At 41.1% G+C, this 20,478-nt stretch overlaps 1 protein-coding gene across 5 annotated transcripts in view; it reads left to right on the forward strand.

The window, feature by feature from the left end:
• The window catches only part of fbxw7 (F-box and WD repeat domain containing 7), a 142,445-nt gene that overhangs the window by 39,872 nt on the left and 82,095 nt on the right, over positions 1 to 20,478 (forward strand). For all 5 annotated transcript variants that reach the window (XM_085409588.1, XM_085409587.1, XM_085409589.1 and 2 more), the window contains 2 exons: positions 18,592 to 18,846; positions 19,077 to 19,589. In XM_085409588.1, the coding sequence (XP_085265714.1) occupies positions 18,661 to 18,846; positions 19,077 to 19,589 (699 nt within the window). In that variant the 5' untranslated portion in view covers positions 18,592 to 18,660. The remainder of the gene's footprint in view (positions 1 to 18,591; positions 18,847 to 19,076; positions 19,590 to 20,478) is intronic.

A 20,478-nucleotide genomic window follows, 5' to 3' on the forward strand; every position in this document is an offset into this window, starting at 1 on the left:
AACAAAAACATCACATCACTCGTTTTTTTTTTTTTTTTTTGGACCTGTCTGCATACCCTTGGTTTTATGCAACACTTCTAATTGACTCTTTCAGAGTTTGGAGTTTTAATTCAGACCCGTTACTTTCAGGTAGAGGTCGGTGAGCTACAGCAAGAGTGGGAGCAGCTATCCTTCTCTCTGAGCTCTCACTTTACTTTCAAATGCCAAATTCTCAGCACAGTTGTTGTATTTGACAAATGTGAATTATGAGATGATCAGACCACAGTAATTGTGAACTGTGTTGATGCAATGTGTAGTTACTTTAGCTACCCCCCTGAAACCCTACACCTTAGTCTACACCGTAACCTAACATGCGTCTCCCTAGAAAGGTAGATTTATCACTTTTTTTTTTGTTTAAAGACCTACAGCATTCCTGGCTGACCTGGCATTTAAGATTTTCAAATTGATATCATACGTTTATCTACTGGGAAGCTGAGAGGTAGCACTGGTGACTGCAAGCGTTTGTCCCTCTAATTTTTCCACTTCTTTAAACAATAAATGTAATAAGATGTGTCTGATAAATTTAAAAGATGTGTCCAAAAAAGTAGCCGGGAATGCAGAGGAAGTGCTGTGGTGGTGCTGAATAATAATAATAATAATAATAATAATAATAATAATAATAATAATAATGGATACTTTATTGATCCCCATGGGGAAATTACTTGTTTTTTTCTGCATTTGACCCATTCACTCAGTGAAGCAGTGGGCAGCCCACTAAGCAGGCGCCCGGGGAGCAGTGTGTAGGGACGGTACCTTGCTCAGGGGTACCTCAGGGTAGCCGTTAAGTGGATTCGAACAGGCCAGTTGTTGTGTTGACTGGCTTGTAGTTGCATTTCGATGGAAGGGGCACATCAGGTTACAATGTAGATTTCCCACTGAAGCATAGTTCAGGTGCAACTCCTGCTGGTTGCCCAGTTTCTTTGTGGAAAAGAGAGAGGAGCTGTAATGGGTTTGTCAAGTGGGGAAGCGACCTTGTTGCCATGGGTTGGAAGACTGCTGGCTGTAAGCTACTTCAGATTTTCGTAGCTCATGCTTCACACCTCAAAGTGGGGCTGCTCAAATAATGATATATATCGGATGACAATATAAAAACGTCTATCGTTTCATTTTACGCTATAATTTGTTTTGTGGTGTCGCAAAATAAACTGTTTACGGCAATATTTTTTTCATCATTTTGATGGTCACTGTAGTGGCTATATTAGTTAACGTTCTCTCTTTCTCTTATAGTTAATATAACCACACTATGGACAGACAAGTGCCTGTTTTTATGCCACTGCGTGTCTGCTTGTTTATTTTCCACATAAACCTTTCACAATAAAGCTCAAGATCCCGTTGAGACTTCAAAATAAACTGAATCACGTGAAAGAGTATGTAGAGAGTTTACGGATGATAAGCAAAAAAAAAGAGCCGTCAGGTGCTAAAAAATAAATCTTAGATTCAAACGTTAGAACAAGCTTCACCCGCAGCACGCCGTGTAATCATGTTTCATGCATCGGTTAAAACATTCGACTCCAGGTACTCGACGCCCAGCTGGAAACACTTCATGCAAGTCGAGCTGCCCGAGATTCACAGAATTTACAGAAAATGTTAAATTTTCGTGATTTATATCATTATCGGGACGATAACGACGATACATGTCTTATATCGGGATATTAGCTTTTGGTCATATCGCACAGCCCTACCTCAAAGTATAAAAAACTCATACCACTTCATTGTATGGGACTTTTTAAGAGTGTAGATTGGTTTGGATTGAGATAAATGAATGGAGATTCACCAATGCAGGACGTGATGGAACTCTGTACAGTATAGACTTTGTTTGGTAATTACTATATTCACTTATTCTTAGCATGCATGTCATGGTTATATTTTTCCTATGTTATATGCAAAGCTCCGTGAGCTGCCGACGTGCCAGTTAGATGCTCTATAAAGCTGCAGTGTGTAAGCTTTGTCGTTATTTCTTCGTCTGAGATTCTGGGCTGTGGTGCAGCCACCCTCCTTTTATAGATCAATACTGAGGCAGTGAGCTGACACAGTGAAAAGCAATATTCATAAATAATGAACAGAGCACCCTTTCACCCTGCCCTGTCTGTCACTCCTGGGCAAGAAGAGAACAAAAGTATAAACACATGTATTTAGCTTACATTTTGCCAGACACTGGCTCAGTGTTGGTGACTGCATTACGTGTTGGCACGCTTGCCTGCTTCCTTGTTCCGGGCTGATGGTGTTATACCTTTTGGTACAGATTGTCTCTGATGATTGCAGATAAAGCCTTTTGTGTTTGGAGTGTTTCATTTCTCTCCTGATGGGCCGTTTGTTTTTGGATAGATGGCAACCCGGTGATTGAGGAAAGCTACGCCATTGAATCACAGTGAGCTGTCTTATGTAGTATCATTCCCATCAACAGCCCAGAGATGTGCCAGTGAGCACTGATAACAGCTTTAAGTGCTTCATCATTTCTCTTTGCAGCAACTTTTCATGTTAGGCACAGCTCGTACTTGGTCACAGCTGTACATCAAATGTGATGCACCTCATTGAATAAACAGTTTTTACATTTTTGCAGTATTCCCACAAAATGAGACTAACAGTCATTTGTAGAGTGGATCTGTACATCGCTAAATTAAGGGCTCTGTGGTGAAGTCTAGTTTGTACTACTTCAAGGTGTGTTGAAATGCAATACAAAATGAAGGACAGAATTGTTCTGCTTACACGGAAAATAAAACTGCTCAGTGCACAAACTGAGAGTTGACATTGGACACGAAGGCGAAGCGTCACCTCCTGCTAAATATTGAAGTAAAGTCTGTTCAGTGCGTAGCTGTGTGCGTTTTATATAACAAACGAGAGTCTGCTGATGCTGCCATACTTGTTTCGATTTCACTAATCAACCACAAGAAGGCAGGTAGGGGAATGAATACAGGAATGGTCCACAGCATGCTTATGGTGATCTAATACATGTGTGACTGCTTTGACCAAGGCACCAAAAATGGCGCAATCTTTTGGTTACAGCTTTGCTGGTTGTTGTGTTAACGATGATGATGATGATGATTTGAGAGAAGAAAACCTCCACTTGAGGATATTGACCACACAAGCACATTTACATCGGATTAAAATTGAAATGACACCAAAACTCAACAAAAGCATTAGTAGTCATTGGTTATAACTGAGGTTGGCTGGGGAGATCGAGTGTCATGAATTTGTATTTTCTTCCTGCTGGGTTTTAATATGAAACTCATAAAACCCATTCTCATTTCTTCCAAGAGTGCAGCCTTTGCATATTATTTGTCGTTACTGAATATGAAATGTAATTTTTATGGCTACATATTTTTTCACTTTCTTTCATTACAGTTTCCTGCTAGTGATTGTACCAAATGTTAGGTGTTGGTTATGAGACAGAGCTGAGATCTGCTGGTAAATATGAACAATAGCTGTCTCTTTTTGCTTTTACTAAGCTAAAAACACAGAAGCCCTCCGACAACAAGGGTCCCAGCTCTCTCTGTTTTCGGACATGGCTGAGGCCCTTTAATATCTGTTCTGAGTCTGTGCTGGGCATCAGTGCCATCCTCTATGGCACAGGTGTTGAACTCCAGGCCTCTAGGGCCGGTGTCCTGCAGGGTTTAGATGCGTCCTTGATCCAACACAGCTGATTTAACTGACTAAATTACCTCTTCAACATATCTTTAAGTTCTCCAGAAGCCTGGTAATGACCTGATCACTTGACTCAGGTGTGTTGACCCAGGGTGAAATCTAAAACCTGCAGGACACCGGCCCTCGAGGCCTGGAGTTCGACACCTCTGCTCTATGGTGTAGTGTTATGGGGCAGTAGACTGAGAATAGCAAAGAGAAACCTGCTTTACGAACTCACCAGGATCACCTGTAACATTGTAGGTGTAGAACTTGATTCTCTGGTGGTGGTGTTGGAAAGCTTTGAATATCAGGAAGTACTTCATGTGCTGAGTCACATGCCAAGGGCATGGCCTGGTCCATCCCTAACATGTTTGACAACTTAAAAAAATGTTTTTCTGTCTTTCTTTCTTTTTCTCTTTTTTTAAATTTTGAAACTTCCTATCTTATGTAGCAAAGCTGTTTACTCCTGGGATTCATAAAATATTCAGATTCAAAAATCCCCACCAATATATAAACGTTTGAGAGGTCCAGTTCAGTTCCTCTAATTAGCTGATGTGAAGCTTGGACAGCTATGGGCTGCAGTAGCCTGTGTTGACATATGTTGGCACTTAATTAAGCATAACTACTCTTGGTGGTCATTATTAGCATATTCTTGGCTTGACAAATTTCTCCCTCTTTCACTGTCTTTGATGTTGGTGATTTCTAGTTGTATAACACTGTGTGCCATTAATAGAAAGCTATTGTTGGTCCTTCAAAAGGGGCCCAGTCTCATTTTATTGTGCATCTGTCTTTGTCTTGCTGTTCATCCCGCCCCTCCCATTCGTTGTTTTTCCCACTTTCAAGGAGCTCAGGCTTTATGAGCTCTGATAACTATTAGCTTGAGTGCTGAATAATGTGCAGGTTGTCCCTGAGCACAGATTCCACAGGTTGAGCATCTGTGATGAGGTGAGCGGGGAATGTGTGGGTTCAACAAAGCTGGGACATGAGACACAAGGGAATTAAAAAGGATGTATATTGAATATGCTGCAGGTGTTTAAACTAGGTGTGTGCAGGTGGCATGTGCCATGTAAAACTGTGCTCTATTAGTTGCTCCATTACAAGCTTAATAACTAAATTACTGCAGTGGAGCAAAATAACAACAGATTGCAGAGTTCCTCTTTAGTTTTTCTTCATCAGTTAAAGTAACTGTCACACTGAAGATTTTCAGCTCTTTATTTCCTTCATTGTTACAGTGATCATCAGCAGCAAGCTGACCACAGTTACAGTTTATCACCCACCATAATAATCCTGCCTCCACCGTTATTGTCTCCTAAACGCTGGACCCCTCCCCCACCGCATCCTGACTGTATCCTGCTTATCAGTCCTCCTGGTGCTTGCTGAGTGGCTTGGATTTCTTATAATATTCAGTCCACTGCTTCCTCAATTAATGGAGCAACTCGGAGCTCGAATGTCATATGAGGAAAAACATTTTAATCGGCAAGTTGGAGGAGCTCAGTCTGAGTGGCTTACCGCTGGAGGAGGAGGTGGTGGTGGGGTGCACAGTGGTGGCAACAGCCTTGTCGGGGATAGCATCCTCATTGCACAGCAGTCGAAGGCAGTGAAGGGAATGGAAAGAAACGGATGGAAATTGTGAGAGACAGAGGGGAGTAGTGTCAGACACTGCGTCCGGTGTATTATTTGCAGCCAAAATAAGGTGTTCTGTGGATGGAAGTGAGTTTGGCCAAAAAAAAAAAAAAAAAAAAAAAAAGGGGGAGGGAGACTAGAGCAGGAGGCGTGTTGTTCAGAGATAGAAGTACAGCAGAGGGAGTGGAGTAAGTGGGAAGCAATCACAAGGGAAATGGACCGACAAACTGTACTTCCCAACTCAAGTACCTTCACTGTGGATTAAGGTGAGCCGCAGCATCTGTATTTTTACTAAAACCAGCCTTATCTCTGGTGGGAGTACCTGTGGATTAGTGCCATGTGGAACACAGTACAGCAAAGGCATCAGCTTTGAGGACAACTGAGGGGATTCAGAAAGGACCAGGAAGTGGCTGCGGCTCACAGCTAGTCTCTTTTCTCCACACCCCAGAACAGCCAGGCTACTAATGAGCAAGTCGATGTGTGGCTGTGGCTGCAGCATCATCTCCTCTCTGATGAAGAGACTGGGCCGCACAGCTTGCTGCTCAGATCTCCTCTCCTGCAGCCACACTTCAGAACAGCTGCAGCGACTGGCCACTGCCTGCCCACCTCGACCAAAGGTAATAGTGTGCCAGCTTCCATTGACACAGCCACGTCATGTGTCCGGAGACACTGGAATTGTGCTCTTTGTGAGCAATTCAAGAACCATATAGGTCCTGGCAGCATATGAGGGTGGTGAAGCGTAGTGTCCTTGTGTATCTGCTTTGGTTGTCTGAAATGATTTTTCAGGTATAAGAACTGTGCAACCAAGGAAAGCGGCACAGTAATTGATTCTCTAATGGAACCAGGTGATTTAATGGATGTCTCGCTGCCTTGACAACAGTAGACTTGCTAGCAGGGTGCACAGTCACTTAAATGGATGCCTTCAGTCTGCATGTGGTTTACAGTGATTGCTGCTACCCCCCTCCCTGTTGGAGAAAAAGCTTTTTCTAATGGAACAAATAAAAGCCAAACAAGACTGTGCACACGTCTGAGTGCCCTTTCACATTCGGCTGTGTGACGAGTGTTTGACTTTACTTTAATGCAGGTTTCTGTCGCATGGCTGTAGCTTCTAGGGTTCCCTCTGCTTCCCTGCTTGTTGTGCACACGATTGTTTTAGTAGTAAGCTGGCACTGAATGGGAATTTTAGCCCCTTCCAGAGTCTTCCTGGCAGTTGGCCATTCTCACAAGCAGAGGAGATTGATTCTCTTGGTTTCCAAGAAGATTTATGTTCTCATGAGTAATGATTTAAGAAAAAAAATCCACAAAGGAAAATGTTGTGGTATTATTGAGCTGTTGCATGGCAACAATTCAAATGAAAGAGAGGTAATGAGTGACGATTTTAGAGTACGTGCAGTGCTTATAGACAAAGCCTTAATATCCCTTATGTTGAACAGAAGTCATTGTTTTCCAGAGGAAAGCACTGACATAAAATGAAACATTTTGCTGTGGAAATGAATGTGGGGAGATGATATCCCTCCAATCTAGCAGCTCAAGGACTTGAGTTTCACTTTTTCCTCAGACATCACAGGGCACCAGCTCAAAATAGAGACATTGATTAATTGCTTCTGCATCGAACTGAAGGGGAAAGATGTTTCAACAAACGCTGTGTATTTATAGGATTACAAGAAACCATCCCAAATATTGCGTTTCTTATCTCAAAGGATTAATAATTGGAAACGTCACTCTTTTAAGGCTCACAAGGTTTTGTGTTACATGTTGCAGTCTAGAGGCAGAATGTGTCCTTCAGCTTTTATAATATTGGTCTGGTCCATCTTTGCTAATCTCCTTCTGTTAATGCAGTTTAATTTGGGCAAAGTCACTATGCAGTGCCACATTTTGCTAGATCTTCAGCTGCATCTGCGATGTTGTCTGAACAACCAATATTTCCCTGACACTGGAACTGTTCAAGTCAGTTCAGTGTGATTTATTGCTCCAATTTGAAGTTGAGCTCAGTCTTCTAATTTTGTTTCCTTATTCCCAACATGGTTTGTCTCGTAGATAAATCCACTGGCGTTGAAATGATTCCCCCCCCCCTCCAGCTTAGGACAGATTTTTCACTTTATCAAAACTGGAAATAATTCACTGTTTTTTAGTTTTCAAAACCTTTATCAAACACAGATATACTCTGTGCAAGTTAACATGAATTATGTCATTGTTATTGAAAATTCAACGCATTACATTTGTAATGACTGCGGAACAAAATACTTTTCTACAGCTTAAGTAGCATTTTGAGGCTTACCCTGCTATTTGTAGTTTAAATACCTGCTAAGGATTTAGTTTTAAAGACCATGAACTGTATTTTTGAAATTTAATGTATGTTTCTTTAACACTGGACAAGATGATTTAAGACCTACACCTTTTTTTTTTTTTTTTAAATTTAATAAAGACTGCCCAAAGGGCATTCAGGCCTAATGAGTCGTGATGAACAATTAACATGCATTTATTGAACTTGCATTGCATATTGGCCCGGGACTACCCTAGAAATTATTGAGAAAATACATTTACAGCCAATTTCAAATTTCCTGCCAATTTCAAATTTCCTACTTCTGGCATCCACATATTAGAACTGGGACTGGACTGCAGCTCAGTCTGCTTTGGGGTTTTTAGTTTGATTCGGCAGTCATTTGAATGCTGTAGCTGTTTTAACACACAACACTCGGCTGTTATAGTGTAGCTCAAACTAGAGCTGGGCGATAGAACGATAACGATATGTATCGCGATATAACTTTTACTCGATAGAGAAATTAAGCTATCGCGATAGACTTCGCCGCTCTTGTCCTCTTAAAATAAATTTTTTTTTTTTTAAAAAAGGTCAGCCAATCCAAACTAAGTAGCGCAGAGCCGAACCAATCACAGCCGCAGCGTCACGTCGCGTGACTTGTTACGTACAGCACAAGTGCCAAGCCGCACGTGTGTTTGTTTGGGAAGCAGCCAGCGGGTAATGGAGCCAGCGCATAATGGAGGAAATGAGTGTGCCGACTAGAAAAATCAACCGAGCGTGACCGAAGAGAAAACAGATGATGGTTCCAATGCCGGAGAAATTGTCGAACGGAAGAGCCATAGAAGTTCCGTAGTGTGACGGTATTTCGGCTATTTCAAGTCTGACAAAAAACAGAGTAGCGTGCACTGTAAATTGCACGCTACTCGGCACGAAAGCAAGTCTGGAAATACAATAAACTGGTGCATGCGTCACACTGTGCGCCACGTTATTGTTTCGGTGAAATGAATTTCTACAATACTGTTACTGTTAATTGTACTCTCTGCAGTGTTTAAATGCTTACATATACACACAGTTACTGTCCGTCCACACATACGACTCGGTTCTGCTTCTGTGCCCCAGCTTTGTTTACTTTTTCCCACCGAGGCTTCTAGACTTCTGATTGGCCAACATTTCTGCACGTTTAGGAATCTAGCGCCACCTGCTGCTTTGGCATGTTCATAGCAGCGTTTTCCTTCATTTCTGCCTTTATGTGTGGACGGGATTATTTTTTTAAAACGAAAACGGAAAATCTCCGTTTTCAAAAACACCCGTGTACGTGTGGACGTAGCCTCAGTCTCTGACTGGAAGCGCTAATTCGTCATTCGGCTTTTGTCAGACTAAAGTAACTGTTAAAACTGTTTGAAAAGCTCAGCTATACAACAAGGAGAGATTGAGAATTTCCTTTTAGTTCTCAGTTTATTTGATACTGACAAAAGTTAGTTTTGTCTGTTCTTCTGTAAAACAAACTAAGATTTATTTTTAGAATTAATATTTTGTTTCTAAGTGGAATTGACAATTTAGTCTGTTTCGTTTGTTCTATTTTGAAACTTAAACGCTTTAGCGGCTGCCTTTTGTGTAGTTTGCAATATTTGCCTTTATTTATCTGAAAAAGTCTCATGTTCCTTAAGCACATCTACCCTGTTGAACTTATTATGGGAAATAAATATTTAAATCAAAACAAGCTGCTGATTATTTCACATTTTACTTGTGAGCAACGGCACATTTAAATCTTACAAATATAGTTATTTGGCTTATATCGTGATAGATATCGTTATCGCCTGAAATGGAAAAAAACATATCGTGATATGAAAAAATCTCATATCGCCCAGCTCTAGCTCAAACACAAGGTTTCAGTGTGTTCTTGGTTTATTTCTATAGCCGGAGGAAACGAGTTTAGATGCAGGCTGTGTGGTGGGGCAGGAGTGTTGGCTGGCTACACTGACAGAGTTAATGCATACCTGTCCACCCCGTCACAGGAGCTAGAGAATGGTCCAAATCCATCCAAGAGAAGATGGCATGCCTTTGCTGTTGAGTCTAAATGTTGAGTTTGTGCACTGAGACTCAAGTAATGTCTGTGTGTACCACAGCTGAAGCTTCATCTATGTGGTGTCAACTTGGAACAGCATACAGAATAAAAATCCCTAACCCTTCCCCAACCAGTAGCTGTACTCAGTGACTGCCTGGATGTCTATACAGATCAAATCCCATTAAAACAAACAAAAAAAATTAAATAGTTTTAATTTGAATGATTTGCATGTTATTGAGCGACATTCACTACAGCCTAAACACAATTTGGGCTCCCACAGATTGAGACCAGGGATGTCCATGCTCATGTGGCACACAAATTACAATCAATTTGTGTATGAAACACACCTGTCCACAATCAGTTTCTTCTATTCCAACCTCTCCACCACCATGGGTGAGACAAAAAGGGCTGTCAAAGGATGTCAGGGGCAAGATTGTAGACCTGCACAAGGCTTTAATGTGTTACAAGACCATCAGCAGGCAGCTTGGTGAGAAGGTGACAACTGCTGGTTCGATTATTTGGTACTAGGAAAAATATAAAATGATAATCAATCACCTTTGGTCTGAAGTTCCAAGCAAGATCTTACCTCAGGGGATGAGGATGATTATGAGAGTGGTGGTGGATTGGCCCAAAGCTGCACAGGATTGTTAATGATCTGAAGGCAGTTGGGCCCGCAGTCACCAAGAACACCATTGGGATTATGCCTATGTAATGGAGTGAAGTCTTGTAACTAGGACTGGGCGATATATCGAGTTTTTAAATATATTGATATATTTTTATACGAGATATGAGATGTGACAATACCGTTTATATTAATATAGTCTACGTTACGTTATAACTATACTGGTGGAGCTGCAAGTTTGCCTCTCTTTCGTCCACTTTTGTCTCTACGCTGCGTTACTCTGCCTCGCCTCTCTCCTTCACTGAACACAACTCCCCCTCCCCCATCACTTCACCTGTAGGCAACGACAAGATGGACACGGCAGCTATCAAAGAGGAGCTGGTCGGTAAAAAGAAAACAATTGGAGATTACTATTTTAGTGTTGTCACTGTGACGTTAACGCCATAACTGCATTAACGGGGCAAATCTGTTAACGAGTTACCACGGATCACCCCGTGCGTAGGGCTGGACGGCGTCAGCGCGTTAACAAGCTAACCGCGCTAACGCGTTGACGCCTAAAATCCTTTCATTTTCTTAAAAATCGACAGTGTGCCTTATGTATGAATTCTGGTTGTGCTTACTGACCACGAACAGATTTTATGTGGTACACAGCGCTTTCAAAAAATGTTTTGGTACGACTTTGGTAAGCTACGGAGCTGCACTGCTTAAAGGATTGTTGGAGCATTACGGCTACCGAGGAGCCTCGCGGAGTAAGACGTACTCTGCTTCAGCGTAATATTACCGTATTGTGTGTGTATGAGGACCACAAATGGCACCTGTTAAGAGACATGGTTACAAAGACGATTTCAAACTCAAGGCTGCCAGTCACGCAGTAGAACTTGGGAACAGAGTCTTTGTTATTATGCTCTGCGTCTTTTAGTTTACATTTTGACTGCACAATTGTGAGCTTTTTGTTATGCACAAAAATAACATTTTTATTTTATTTATGGATCATTATTATTTAATAAATGCTGATCATTTATTTCTGAGTAAGTTTTTTTTCTTGTATATCTACACTGTATCTTAATAAAAGTGCCTATGTGAGATTTGGGACACAGCTTTGACTAAGAACTCTTTTTGTTCTTACTTTATGGCTTTAAAGAAATATCGAGATGTATATCGCCATCCAGCTAAAGAATATCGAGATATGAAGTTTGGGTCATATTGCCTGGTCATGTTGCCTAGTCCTACTTGTAACTTGACCTCCTGTGTTTGGAGGAAGGAAAACACACCATCCCCACAGTTAAGCACAGAGGTAGAACCATTTTGCTTCAGGGCTGTTTGTCTGCTAAGGGTACAGGGTGATTTTACTGCACCGACTCACTGGAGATTAGTCGGTGGACAGATCTCCAGCATGACAATGACCCAAAACATACCAGAAAGTCAACAAAGGTGTGTCTAAAGAAGCACATTAAGGCCATGGAGTGGTCGTGCCAGTCTCCTGACCTCAGTCTTGTAGAAAATTTGTGGATGGAGGTGAAGCTTTGAGTTAAGTGGCAGCCAAGAAACCTGAAAGATTGAGTTTCTGGAAAGAGGAGTGGACCAGAATACATCCTGCGAGGTGTGCAAACCTGGTGACCAACTACAAGAAACGTCTTACAGCTGTGAATTGCCAACAAGGGTTTCTCCAAGTACTGAGTCATGATTTGCTTGGAGATCAAATATTTAATTTACTCAATGAAATGCAAATCAAATTTTAACTTTTTTTCATTTCTGGATTTTTATTAAAAATTTCTGTTTCTATTCTATCTCCATTAAAATGAAACTACCATAAAAATTAGACCCTCAATTTCTTTGAAAGTGACCAAAGTTATAAATTCAGCAGGTGATCAAATAAACATTTTCCTTTAAAGGAACTGCAAACTGCTGAGCACACATTGTAAGCCTTATAACAAATGGATGAATCATTTTCCATAAAAGTAGGATTGAAATTAAATTTAGTAATTTACTTTATTTGCACCGCAGTCAGAGAAATTATGAAACGTGTACATGAAATGGAATAATCATCTTTTCAAACAAATTGGACTAATAAGTTTTAGATGTTTTATACATCTTGTTTATGTCCAAGTACATTTCATCACTCTTGAGATTGCCTATAATGTCATACAACAAATAGAAACACACGGTTGGCAATAGTAAAGTGCCTATTTTCATAAGTCTACATGGAATTGTTTTATTTTGTTTTTTGACTTCCTTTTTAATATCTCACTATATACTTGTGGACCTTTACTAACCACACTGAAACCTATTTGTTTCTTTGCTTGTTTAACTTTTAATGCGATACTGTTTCTCAGTCTCACATGAATATGGAACAAGATAAATAAAATGAGGCCAAAAGGTCTGTCGGACTACAAAGTCTCAGTCGGAGCATTTATCTTAGCTCAGGAAATGGCCCTTAAAACTTTCTTCTGTAAGTTTCTTAAATGCATCACGATTTACAGTAATTTATATCTGTAAGGCTGAAATAGGAAATGATGCAAGAATATCAGTCCCTAAAGTAACGTGCTTTAGGGCCCAATTAAATAGATGCGGTCTTAAGTGGCACACCACACTATAGATGGCAATAGCAGTAAATACAGACAGGATATTCTTCCACTTGAGGGCATCAGATAACGTTGTTGTTTTCCTACATATTATGTGTAATCAGACAGTTCACTTCCAGTCGTAGCAAAATAACACAGCAGACAATACTGACTTCTTACCTGTCTTTTGGGTCTTAACAGATTAAGAGAGGGATGGAAAATGTTCATCTGCCAGTGGTGTGCTTATCTTTGCTCTCCCTCCCTCTCTTTTTTTTTTTTTGTTGTTCCACAAACTAGCTGCTGTGTCAGATTAGTGAAGTTTGAAAGCTGGAGGACAAACTGTGAACTAAATGATGCTAAAATGGTCCATAGCATCTCATAGAACTGCATCATTGCGGCTAAAGCTCAAAGGAGTTGTGTGAAAGAGGGACTCCTAAGATTATCTTTAATTTTCTCTTTGGTCTGAGACGTCACAGGACTGATGCACCAAATGATGTTTCATTCTAGGAAAGTTTGGGGCGTGTTAGGTGGCTTTTAAATCATGAACAAAGCTGTTCATCTGTCTCTAAACCAAGTGTGTGTTTTTTGTGATCATAATCTCATAACAATCTTGATACTAGAGCAGGGCGATATGACCAAAAATATTTATCATGATATACATTTGAAAATTTGCGATAACGATATAACTGACGATATAATTGACACTAGACAAAATACTTTACAACTCCACAACTTTATTAGTGCAAAAAACCCCCCCATCAATGTATTTTCATTTAAACAAGCAGCTGTTTATTATGTGCATTAAAGTTATATAAAAAATTTACAGTGAAAATGCAAATTCCTTGCTGACAGTTTAACCAAAAGGCATTTCTAGTGGAAATTGGACAACATATCCTCAGCATAACCATGTATAATATCCACAAAACTTAAAAACAATACGGTAATATTATGTTGAAGAACAGTACTTATCACTCTGCGAGGCTCCTGCCTACGATAGCCGTAATGCTCCGACAATCCATCAAGTGGTGCGGGTTCGTAGCTTAGCAAAGTCGTACTCAAACATTTGACAGATTTTCGAGCGCCGTGTACCACATAAAATCGTTTCGAGGTCAGTAAACACAACCAGAATTCATACATAAGGCACACAGGATTATAAGGCACACTGTCGATTTTCAGAAAAATCAAAGGATTGATTTTAAGTGTGCCGTATTTTCCAAAAAAAACACGGTAATAACGACGGCCCACTAGCATGCTCTACCAAAAATAGTGCTTTGTTGTGTATCTGACGGACGAAAGCTAAACCAGTTCCACACCACTGAAGTTGCAGCATTTTTACAAACCAATTCTGGTTCACCCGTTTCATTATACCGGTATTACCGTGAATGGTATGATATGGCCCAGCCCTACTTGATACAATTCTGTGCATTTGCTCTCAGAGGCTTTCTATCAGGAGCCACAAATTCACACCTGCCCTCACTAGTTTTCCAGAGCTATTTTTGTCCACTTCACAGCTTTTGCTGGACTAAGAATAGCAACTGATGAATGAAACTTGTGTGTGAATACGAAAGGCCATTTGGCAAGTCTTTGCTCACTACAAGTGTTACTGCTTTCTCTGCTTTGTTACCTGCATTGAAACACCACTTCACCGACTTTAACTGTACAAGCTGCAGGTCTGATCATGTCTTCTACCTATATTTAAGCTTTTGAACAAGAACTGAAACTTCAGGGTTAAAAACAAAACACATATTTACCACATCTTGTCTTTATTTCCCTCCCTCGTCTTCCTGTCAGCCTTTGTCACCTCCATAACCAATTTCAAGTTGGACACTAATTGCTGAATCTTGACCATTCCGGTAAAAGGCAGGAACAACTTCAGCTATTCATAGCCTTCCTCTTCTGAGCTCACAGAAATGAACTGGCAGTCCCATGGGGTGTGTGTGTGTGTGGGGTGGGCTGTGCAATCTGAGATAGGTCTAATGCTTCCCACCACAGCGTTGGGACTATGCAGCAAAGAGGAAGACGAGCCTTACAAAGGGACCAGTGACTTTTTCCTCAAGGTCAAAGCAGTTGGTATGAACTGAAGCAGATAAAGCATGTGAGCGTCCCCAAAATACTTCTCATCACTCGTTTTGCGCATCGAGAAGATTTGGAAGTGCAGTATGCATCACTGATTCTTAATTTGTCACACTTAAGATTAGCTAGAGGCCTCGTGGGCATATAGAAGGACGGTTTAAGCTACATTGACAAAGCTTATGTGCCATTTAACAAAATAAAAACTTCCCTTTAGACTGTGTAGTGTCAGTAGGGAACAGAGGACCTCATATGTCAGACAGCAAACTGCTGCACAGCTTGTAACTGACCTGTTTTCCCTCTGTGGTTGTGCATCGTATCTGTAGCTCTACTGTATTGGTAGCAGGAAAGTAGCTTGGTTTAGCTATGATATTTTAACTGCTTCATGATACACTTGCGAGTACCTTGTACTTGCCTTTGTTTTTGCTTTCTTGTTCACGCCCACCTTTTAATGCATGCACAGTTTGTATGTTTGCAAGAATAAACTTGCAGTTTGTCTCAGAGCTGCACATGTGTCACTGATACTAAGGTCTAAAGATGGAGGCTGATTTTCATGCTACATACTCAACCTACTACCACTTGCATGAGGCAAATCCACAAGTCGCACGTCCCACTTACCTTTACTTGTATAATCCTTTCTTACCACACACTTGGTCACAGTAAAATGTGTTTGTTGGGTTAGTTTACCTTGAATACTTGAATGTAAGTGCTCGGAGTTCTTATCAAAATAAAAAGGCAGTCATTGTTTTGAAAGTTTTGAAATGATGTAGGGTGAATCTGGTCAAAAGGTTGTTAATCTTTTGGAGTGTAATCATGATCCACAATCTAATTTTAATTTGGCTCTGCTGTGGGTGTTCATTTGGTGGCCCATGCAGAAGGTTTGTCACCTCGGTTTAAGCGCTAAAAGCTCATTTCACCCATTACTGCATCTTGTTTTTGTTTAATTTTGAAAGCTCGGAGTGACTAATGGTTTATCTCAAGAGCCTTTTTTTGCACTTGCTTTTCTGTTCTTCATTGTTCATTTACCAAGTTTACCAAGTTATTCATTCACAATACACAGTCATTGTTTCCAGTAATTGTTGTCCTAATTGTATATTATCTATCTACACATCCTCCTAACCTCTTATCCAGTTCAGGATTTGGAGACTGTCACCGCTGTCACTGGGTAAGAGGTGGGATAGCTTCGGGACTGGCTACCACAGGGCCATGTGCGATTGCTTTAACTGTTTTAATCAGTCATCCTTTAAATGACTCGCATAGCAGAACTTTTATTTAATGACTTTGTCAGTATAATATCGCCAAAAAGCAGATCTTGTCTTAAATTTAAACTGTCCTGTCATCTTGGACCTGTCTACACATCTTCCTGGAATTCGATCAGGGTCACTAGCATGTGCTTCACAGCAGCTTCATGGTTCTCAGACTCTTGCAACAGGGGGAGAGAACAAGGTCCCAGAAGGACGTCATTTTAAAGGGGAAGCCTTGGCTGGTAGCATACACCACTTTTACCACAACATCCACATTGCACTTATACTCTATTTCTCACAGTCATTACCAGATGTAAACAAATGGATGCGATGCCTGCGATGGTTCTTCATGCAATGATTCAGCAGTATTAGATAAACTGCACAACAGTACCCACTGGCAGGGCAAGTAGCCACTTTTGTATTTGGTAAGGATAACCAAATACAAAGTGAAACTAACTTAAATAATATTTTCTATAAAAAAAAAAAAAAAAAAAAAAAAAAAAATGAACAACCAGGTTTGGTGATGTTGTTGAACTGACTTTTTTCCATTTTTATTTTTTAAAATGGTTAATCAAGTAAAAAGGGCAGTGCAGTGGGTGTGAATCCACTATCTATCTGCCTGGGACCTTTCTGTACGGCATATATTCCTTCTCTCTGTGTGCACGTGGGTGGTTTCAGATCAGGTACTCCCACAGTCTAAAGACATGCAGTTAGTGGGGTTAGATTGTTTGTTTGTTTTTGGTTTTTTTAAAATTGGACATGGGTTTGAATGTGAGGGTGAATGGTTGTCTAAGATAAACAAAGATGAACCGCAAGCCCTCAATAGAAGAAAGTACATAGAAGGATGATCAGTAAAAGTGTAGACACGACAGGAAAAAGTTGAAACACTGTGATAAGATGATGATGGCTGTAAAAAGGTATAAAAATACAGATATGATGAATGTGATAATTTCATGGTGCTGTCAGTTTGTCAGTGTCCTATAATTGTTCAGTTTTAACATGAACGTTCAATTTATTAGTCTGTTTCCCCACTGTGCATTTCTTCCTTACGTCATCTTTAATAACTTTAGTCACTTTATCATCTTTCATTTGATGGGATCAATCAAGAAGTATCATGAGGTAGTGAGTCTGGTAGGTCAGACTAGCAGGGAAATGCATTAAGTCCTTGCATGTTTTAATAAAATCATCAATACATGGAGCCAGCCTGTCAATAGTCCCATCATAGCAGAAAGCATTATGACATATTGTAATGCTGATGGTTTGTCCCACTTCTAGGCATCAAGCGCAATAGTATTTCTGGCCAGGTTTACCCTGTACGATCCAAACAAATGCATTTTTATTTCATTTGCTCAAAGAAAGTGGTGCTGATGGTCTTCAGACGTCTTGATCTGTTCCTGTCAAGCTTAAAGTTGCATTTTTTTCTTTTTTCTGTTTTGTATGTTGTTCTTTTTGAACACAGTCCGTAAAAGCTGACCTCATCCAGCGTTCCTCGTCATCACCGACACACCAGTATTCATAGATAATAGTTCAGTGACTCAGTAATGCTTTTCAAAGCGAGATTTTGTAAACAGTGAATTGAGGAGTTTGTCACTGGTAATATGTCTTTTCCTGTACCTGTAACAGCTGCTGAGCTTTATGAATTTACACATACTGCTTTATTTGTTCAGTGATTTCTTACTCATGTTGCTTTGAACCCAGCTCAGTCTGAGAAAACTGTGCAGTTCTTGGACAAGCTTTTCCTTGCATTGATGGTGTCCTATATTTTCAAATTTCAAACAGCCTGACTTTAATTTTATTTACAAATAAGAATAAACACACTGCACTTAAATGAATACAACTATTGTAGGGTGATGTATATTTTGCACATAGTATTGATCTGCACTCAGCTTTGTGTATTGCTGCCTCTGTCACTCGAAGAGTGAGGTGGTGACAAAACTCTGACTGTCCTTCAGTTCCATATATATTTTCAGATATTTCAAAGGAAAGCAATGCAACTTGTTTATGTTGACACATCCCAGTAAATTCTTTGTAGGAACACACAACTGTCTTTTCTGTAGACCGAAGAGTGTTTTTTAAAGACTTCAGGAACATTAATGCGGTGTGGCTTTTGTGCTCAGTGGATTGGATTTTCTTTTCTTGTTCACGTTGGCTTTGTTGGAAGTAAGAACACTAGTAGCACTCAAGGCTGTTCTGCCCATCCATCTGCATTTGAGCATCCACTGCTGTGTGATCTGAAGCCAAGTACAATCACTCCCACATTTTTCCTTGTCTGCTGCTGAGCAGCATCAGTGCATCTCAACGAGCGAATGTCTAATAACAGTTATTTTAATTCAGAGAAAACAAAGGAACGTGTATAACACAGACATGTTCCCTCCTGATGAGCATTTTGCCCGACTGTCTGAAGACAGTAGAAAACAATCACTAAATGTTTATCAGTTTCTCATCTGGGTTAATGCTCACATATATTTTTGTGTCTGTCTTTGCAGAATGTCAAACCCTTCTCCTCCTCAGACAGCCTAGCGAAGGTCCAGGAGGTAGCAAGCTGGCTTTTGGAAATGAACCAGGAACTGCTGTCGGGGGGCAGCAGCAGCAGCGGCGGGCGGAGTCGGGGGCCTGGGGGCCCGGCAGTGCGAGGTAACGCCTCCTCCACGGCTCGGGCACCCCAGCAGGCGGCAGAGGAGGGCGATGAGGATGAACACATGAACCGGGTGGTTGAGGAGGAAGAGCAGCTGCCGCAGAGGGTGAGGCAAACTGACATTTAAGAAATTTGTGATTTCAAAGTTGATTACAGAGAAAATGTCTGTGGAAATATGAACTTGCGTAAGAAGACTTAAGTTATGTAACCTAAACATCGAAGTTTGCGTTAGATTCACAGTTTGGTGTCTCTGTGCAAGATCACATGCAACAGATTGAGTTTCTCACGAGATCATTCCTCACTGATATTGTATTTTGGTTTTCTGGCTCTTCACAGCCCGAGGCGTCGCAGGTTGATGGCGAGCGAGAACAACCATGGGCGCCGAGCGAGTCCGGAGCCAGCGACGGCCCTCGGGAGGACGGGGAAGGGGAGGAAGACGAAGAGGGCCTGCCAAACGGCGTGAACGGAGGTGACAAAGGAGCCCGATGGATGTGGGGGGCAGAGCAGCGACGACTGCGAGGGCAGCCGCTTGCTGCTGAAGAGGAGGAAGAGGAAGAGGAGGAGAACAACAATAGCAGCACCCACCAAGAGGAGGAGGAGGAGGCAGAGGAGAGGACAGAGGGAGGGGAGGAGCAAGGGAGGGAAGAGGAGGAGCGGGAAGAGGGTGAGGAGGAGGAAGAGGAGGATGAGGAAGAGATGGACCAAGACAGTGATGACTTTGAACATTCAGCGGAGAGCGGGAGGGAGGAGGAAGAGGAGGAAGGCTCTCTCTCTCTCAGGAACAGTGTGTTTGCCCCCAATAATAATGAGGACTCGGGATGTACACGCCAAAGCTCTTCCAACAAAAAGGTAAGCAAAGCTATTTGTATTGAACAGTTTACACTGGAACTACTTTCCAGTGACGAAAGTAGTTCCAGTGTAAACTGTTTAAATGTGTGCAGGATATTTTTCGGTGCTGTGAGCATCACCATTAAGGATGTCGCTGCAACTCCAGAAAAACTTATTGTTTATGTCATTTATACATCTCTGTGTGAAACTGTTGAATGTGTTGCACTTGCGCCTACGTGGTCCATATTTAAGATGGTAGCACCCTCTTGTGGAAAACGCTTGTTATTGCAGGAGCTGAACCATCTGCTTGGAAATAATTGGATACTGGAACTGCATTATATATTTGGAAGGACAAGTAAACATTGTTGAAAAATTATAAAGATGAACCTGAATGGCTGAGATGAAAAGTATAAAAGCATTGTTTTAAGTAAGTGCTGAAATTGCATTTGTTAATGGCAGTTGTGGCTCAAGACTGAGTTGATTCAGAAGAGAAAACAGCTGGGATTTGGGTTTAAATCTGTTCATGGTCTGATGTGTCTGGAAGACTTGAAGGCACGTTTTCCCCGTACTCATAAGTACACCAGATAGCCCCACCTTTTGCTATAGCATAGACCAGGGGTGTCAAACATAAGGTAAACACACAAACATAAGGAAGTTTCACCGGCCCAGCCCACATAAGGTCACAGGGAGCTGTATGTGGCTCATGACATAAACTTTGCCATCCTCGACAGTAGAGTGGACCCTCCTTGCCACTCAGTGCTGGCAGAGTAATGATAGAGTGCTGAGAGTTTTCCTTATAGTGACTGCTCACTCATATCAATTGCTGAACTTTTATGAAAATCCTGACACGTCAGCGCCTGCAGGTGCAAATTAAAGGTTACTGCAAAGAATACGGCTTTGTGCCTCTCAA

This window comes from Rhamphochromis longiceps, linkage group LG6 (assembly GCF_057381845.1).
Source record: "Rhamphochromis longiceps isolate RC_006_pf linkage group LG6, R_longiceps_female_GT1.1, whole genome shotgun sequence".
Taxonomy (NCBI): Eukaryota; Metazoa; Chordata; class Actinopteri; order Cichliformes; family Cichlidae; genus Rhamphochromis; species Rhamphochromis longiceps.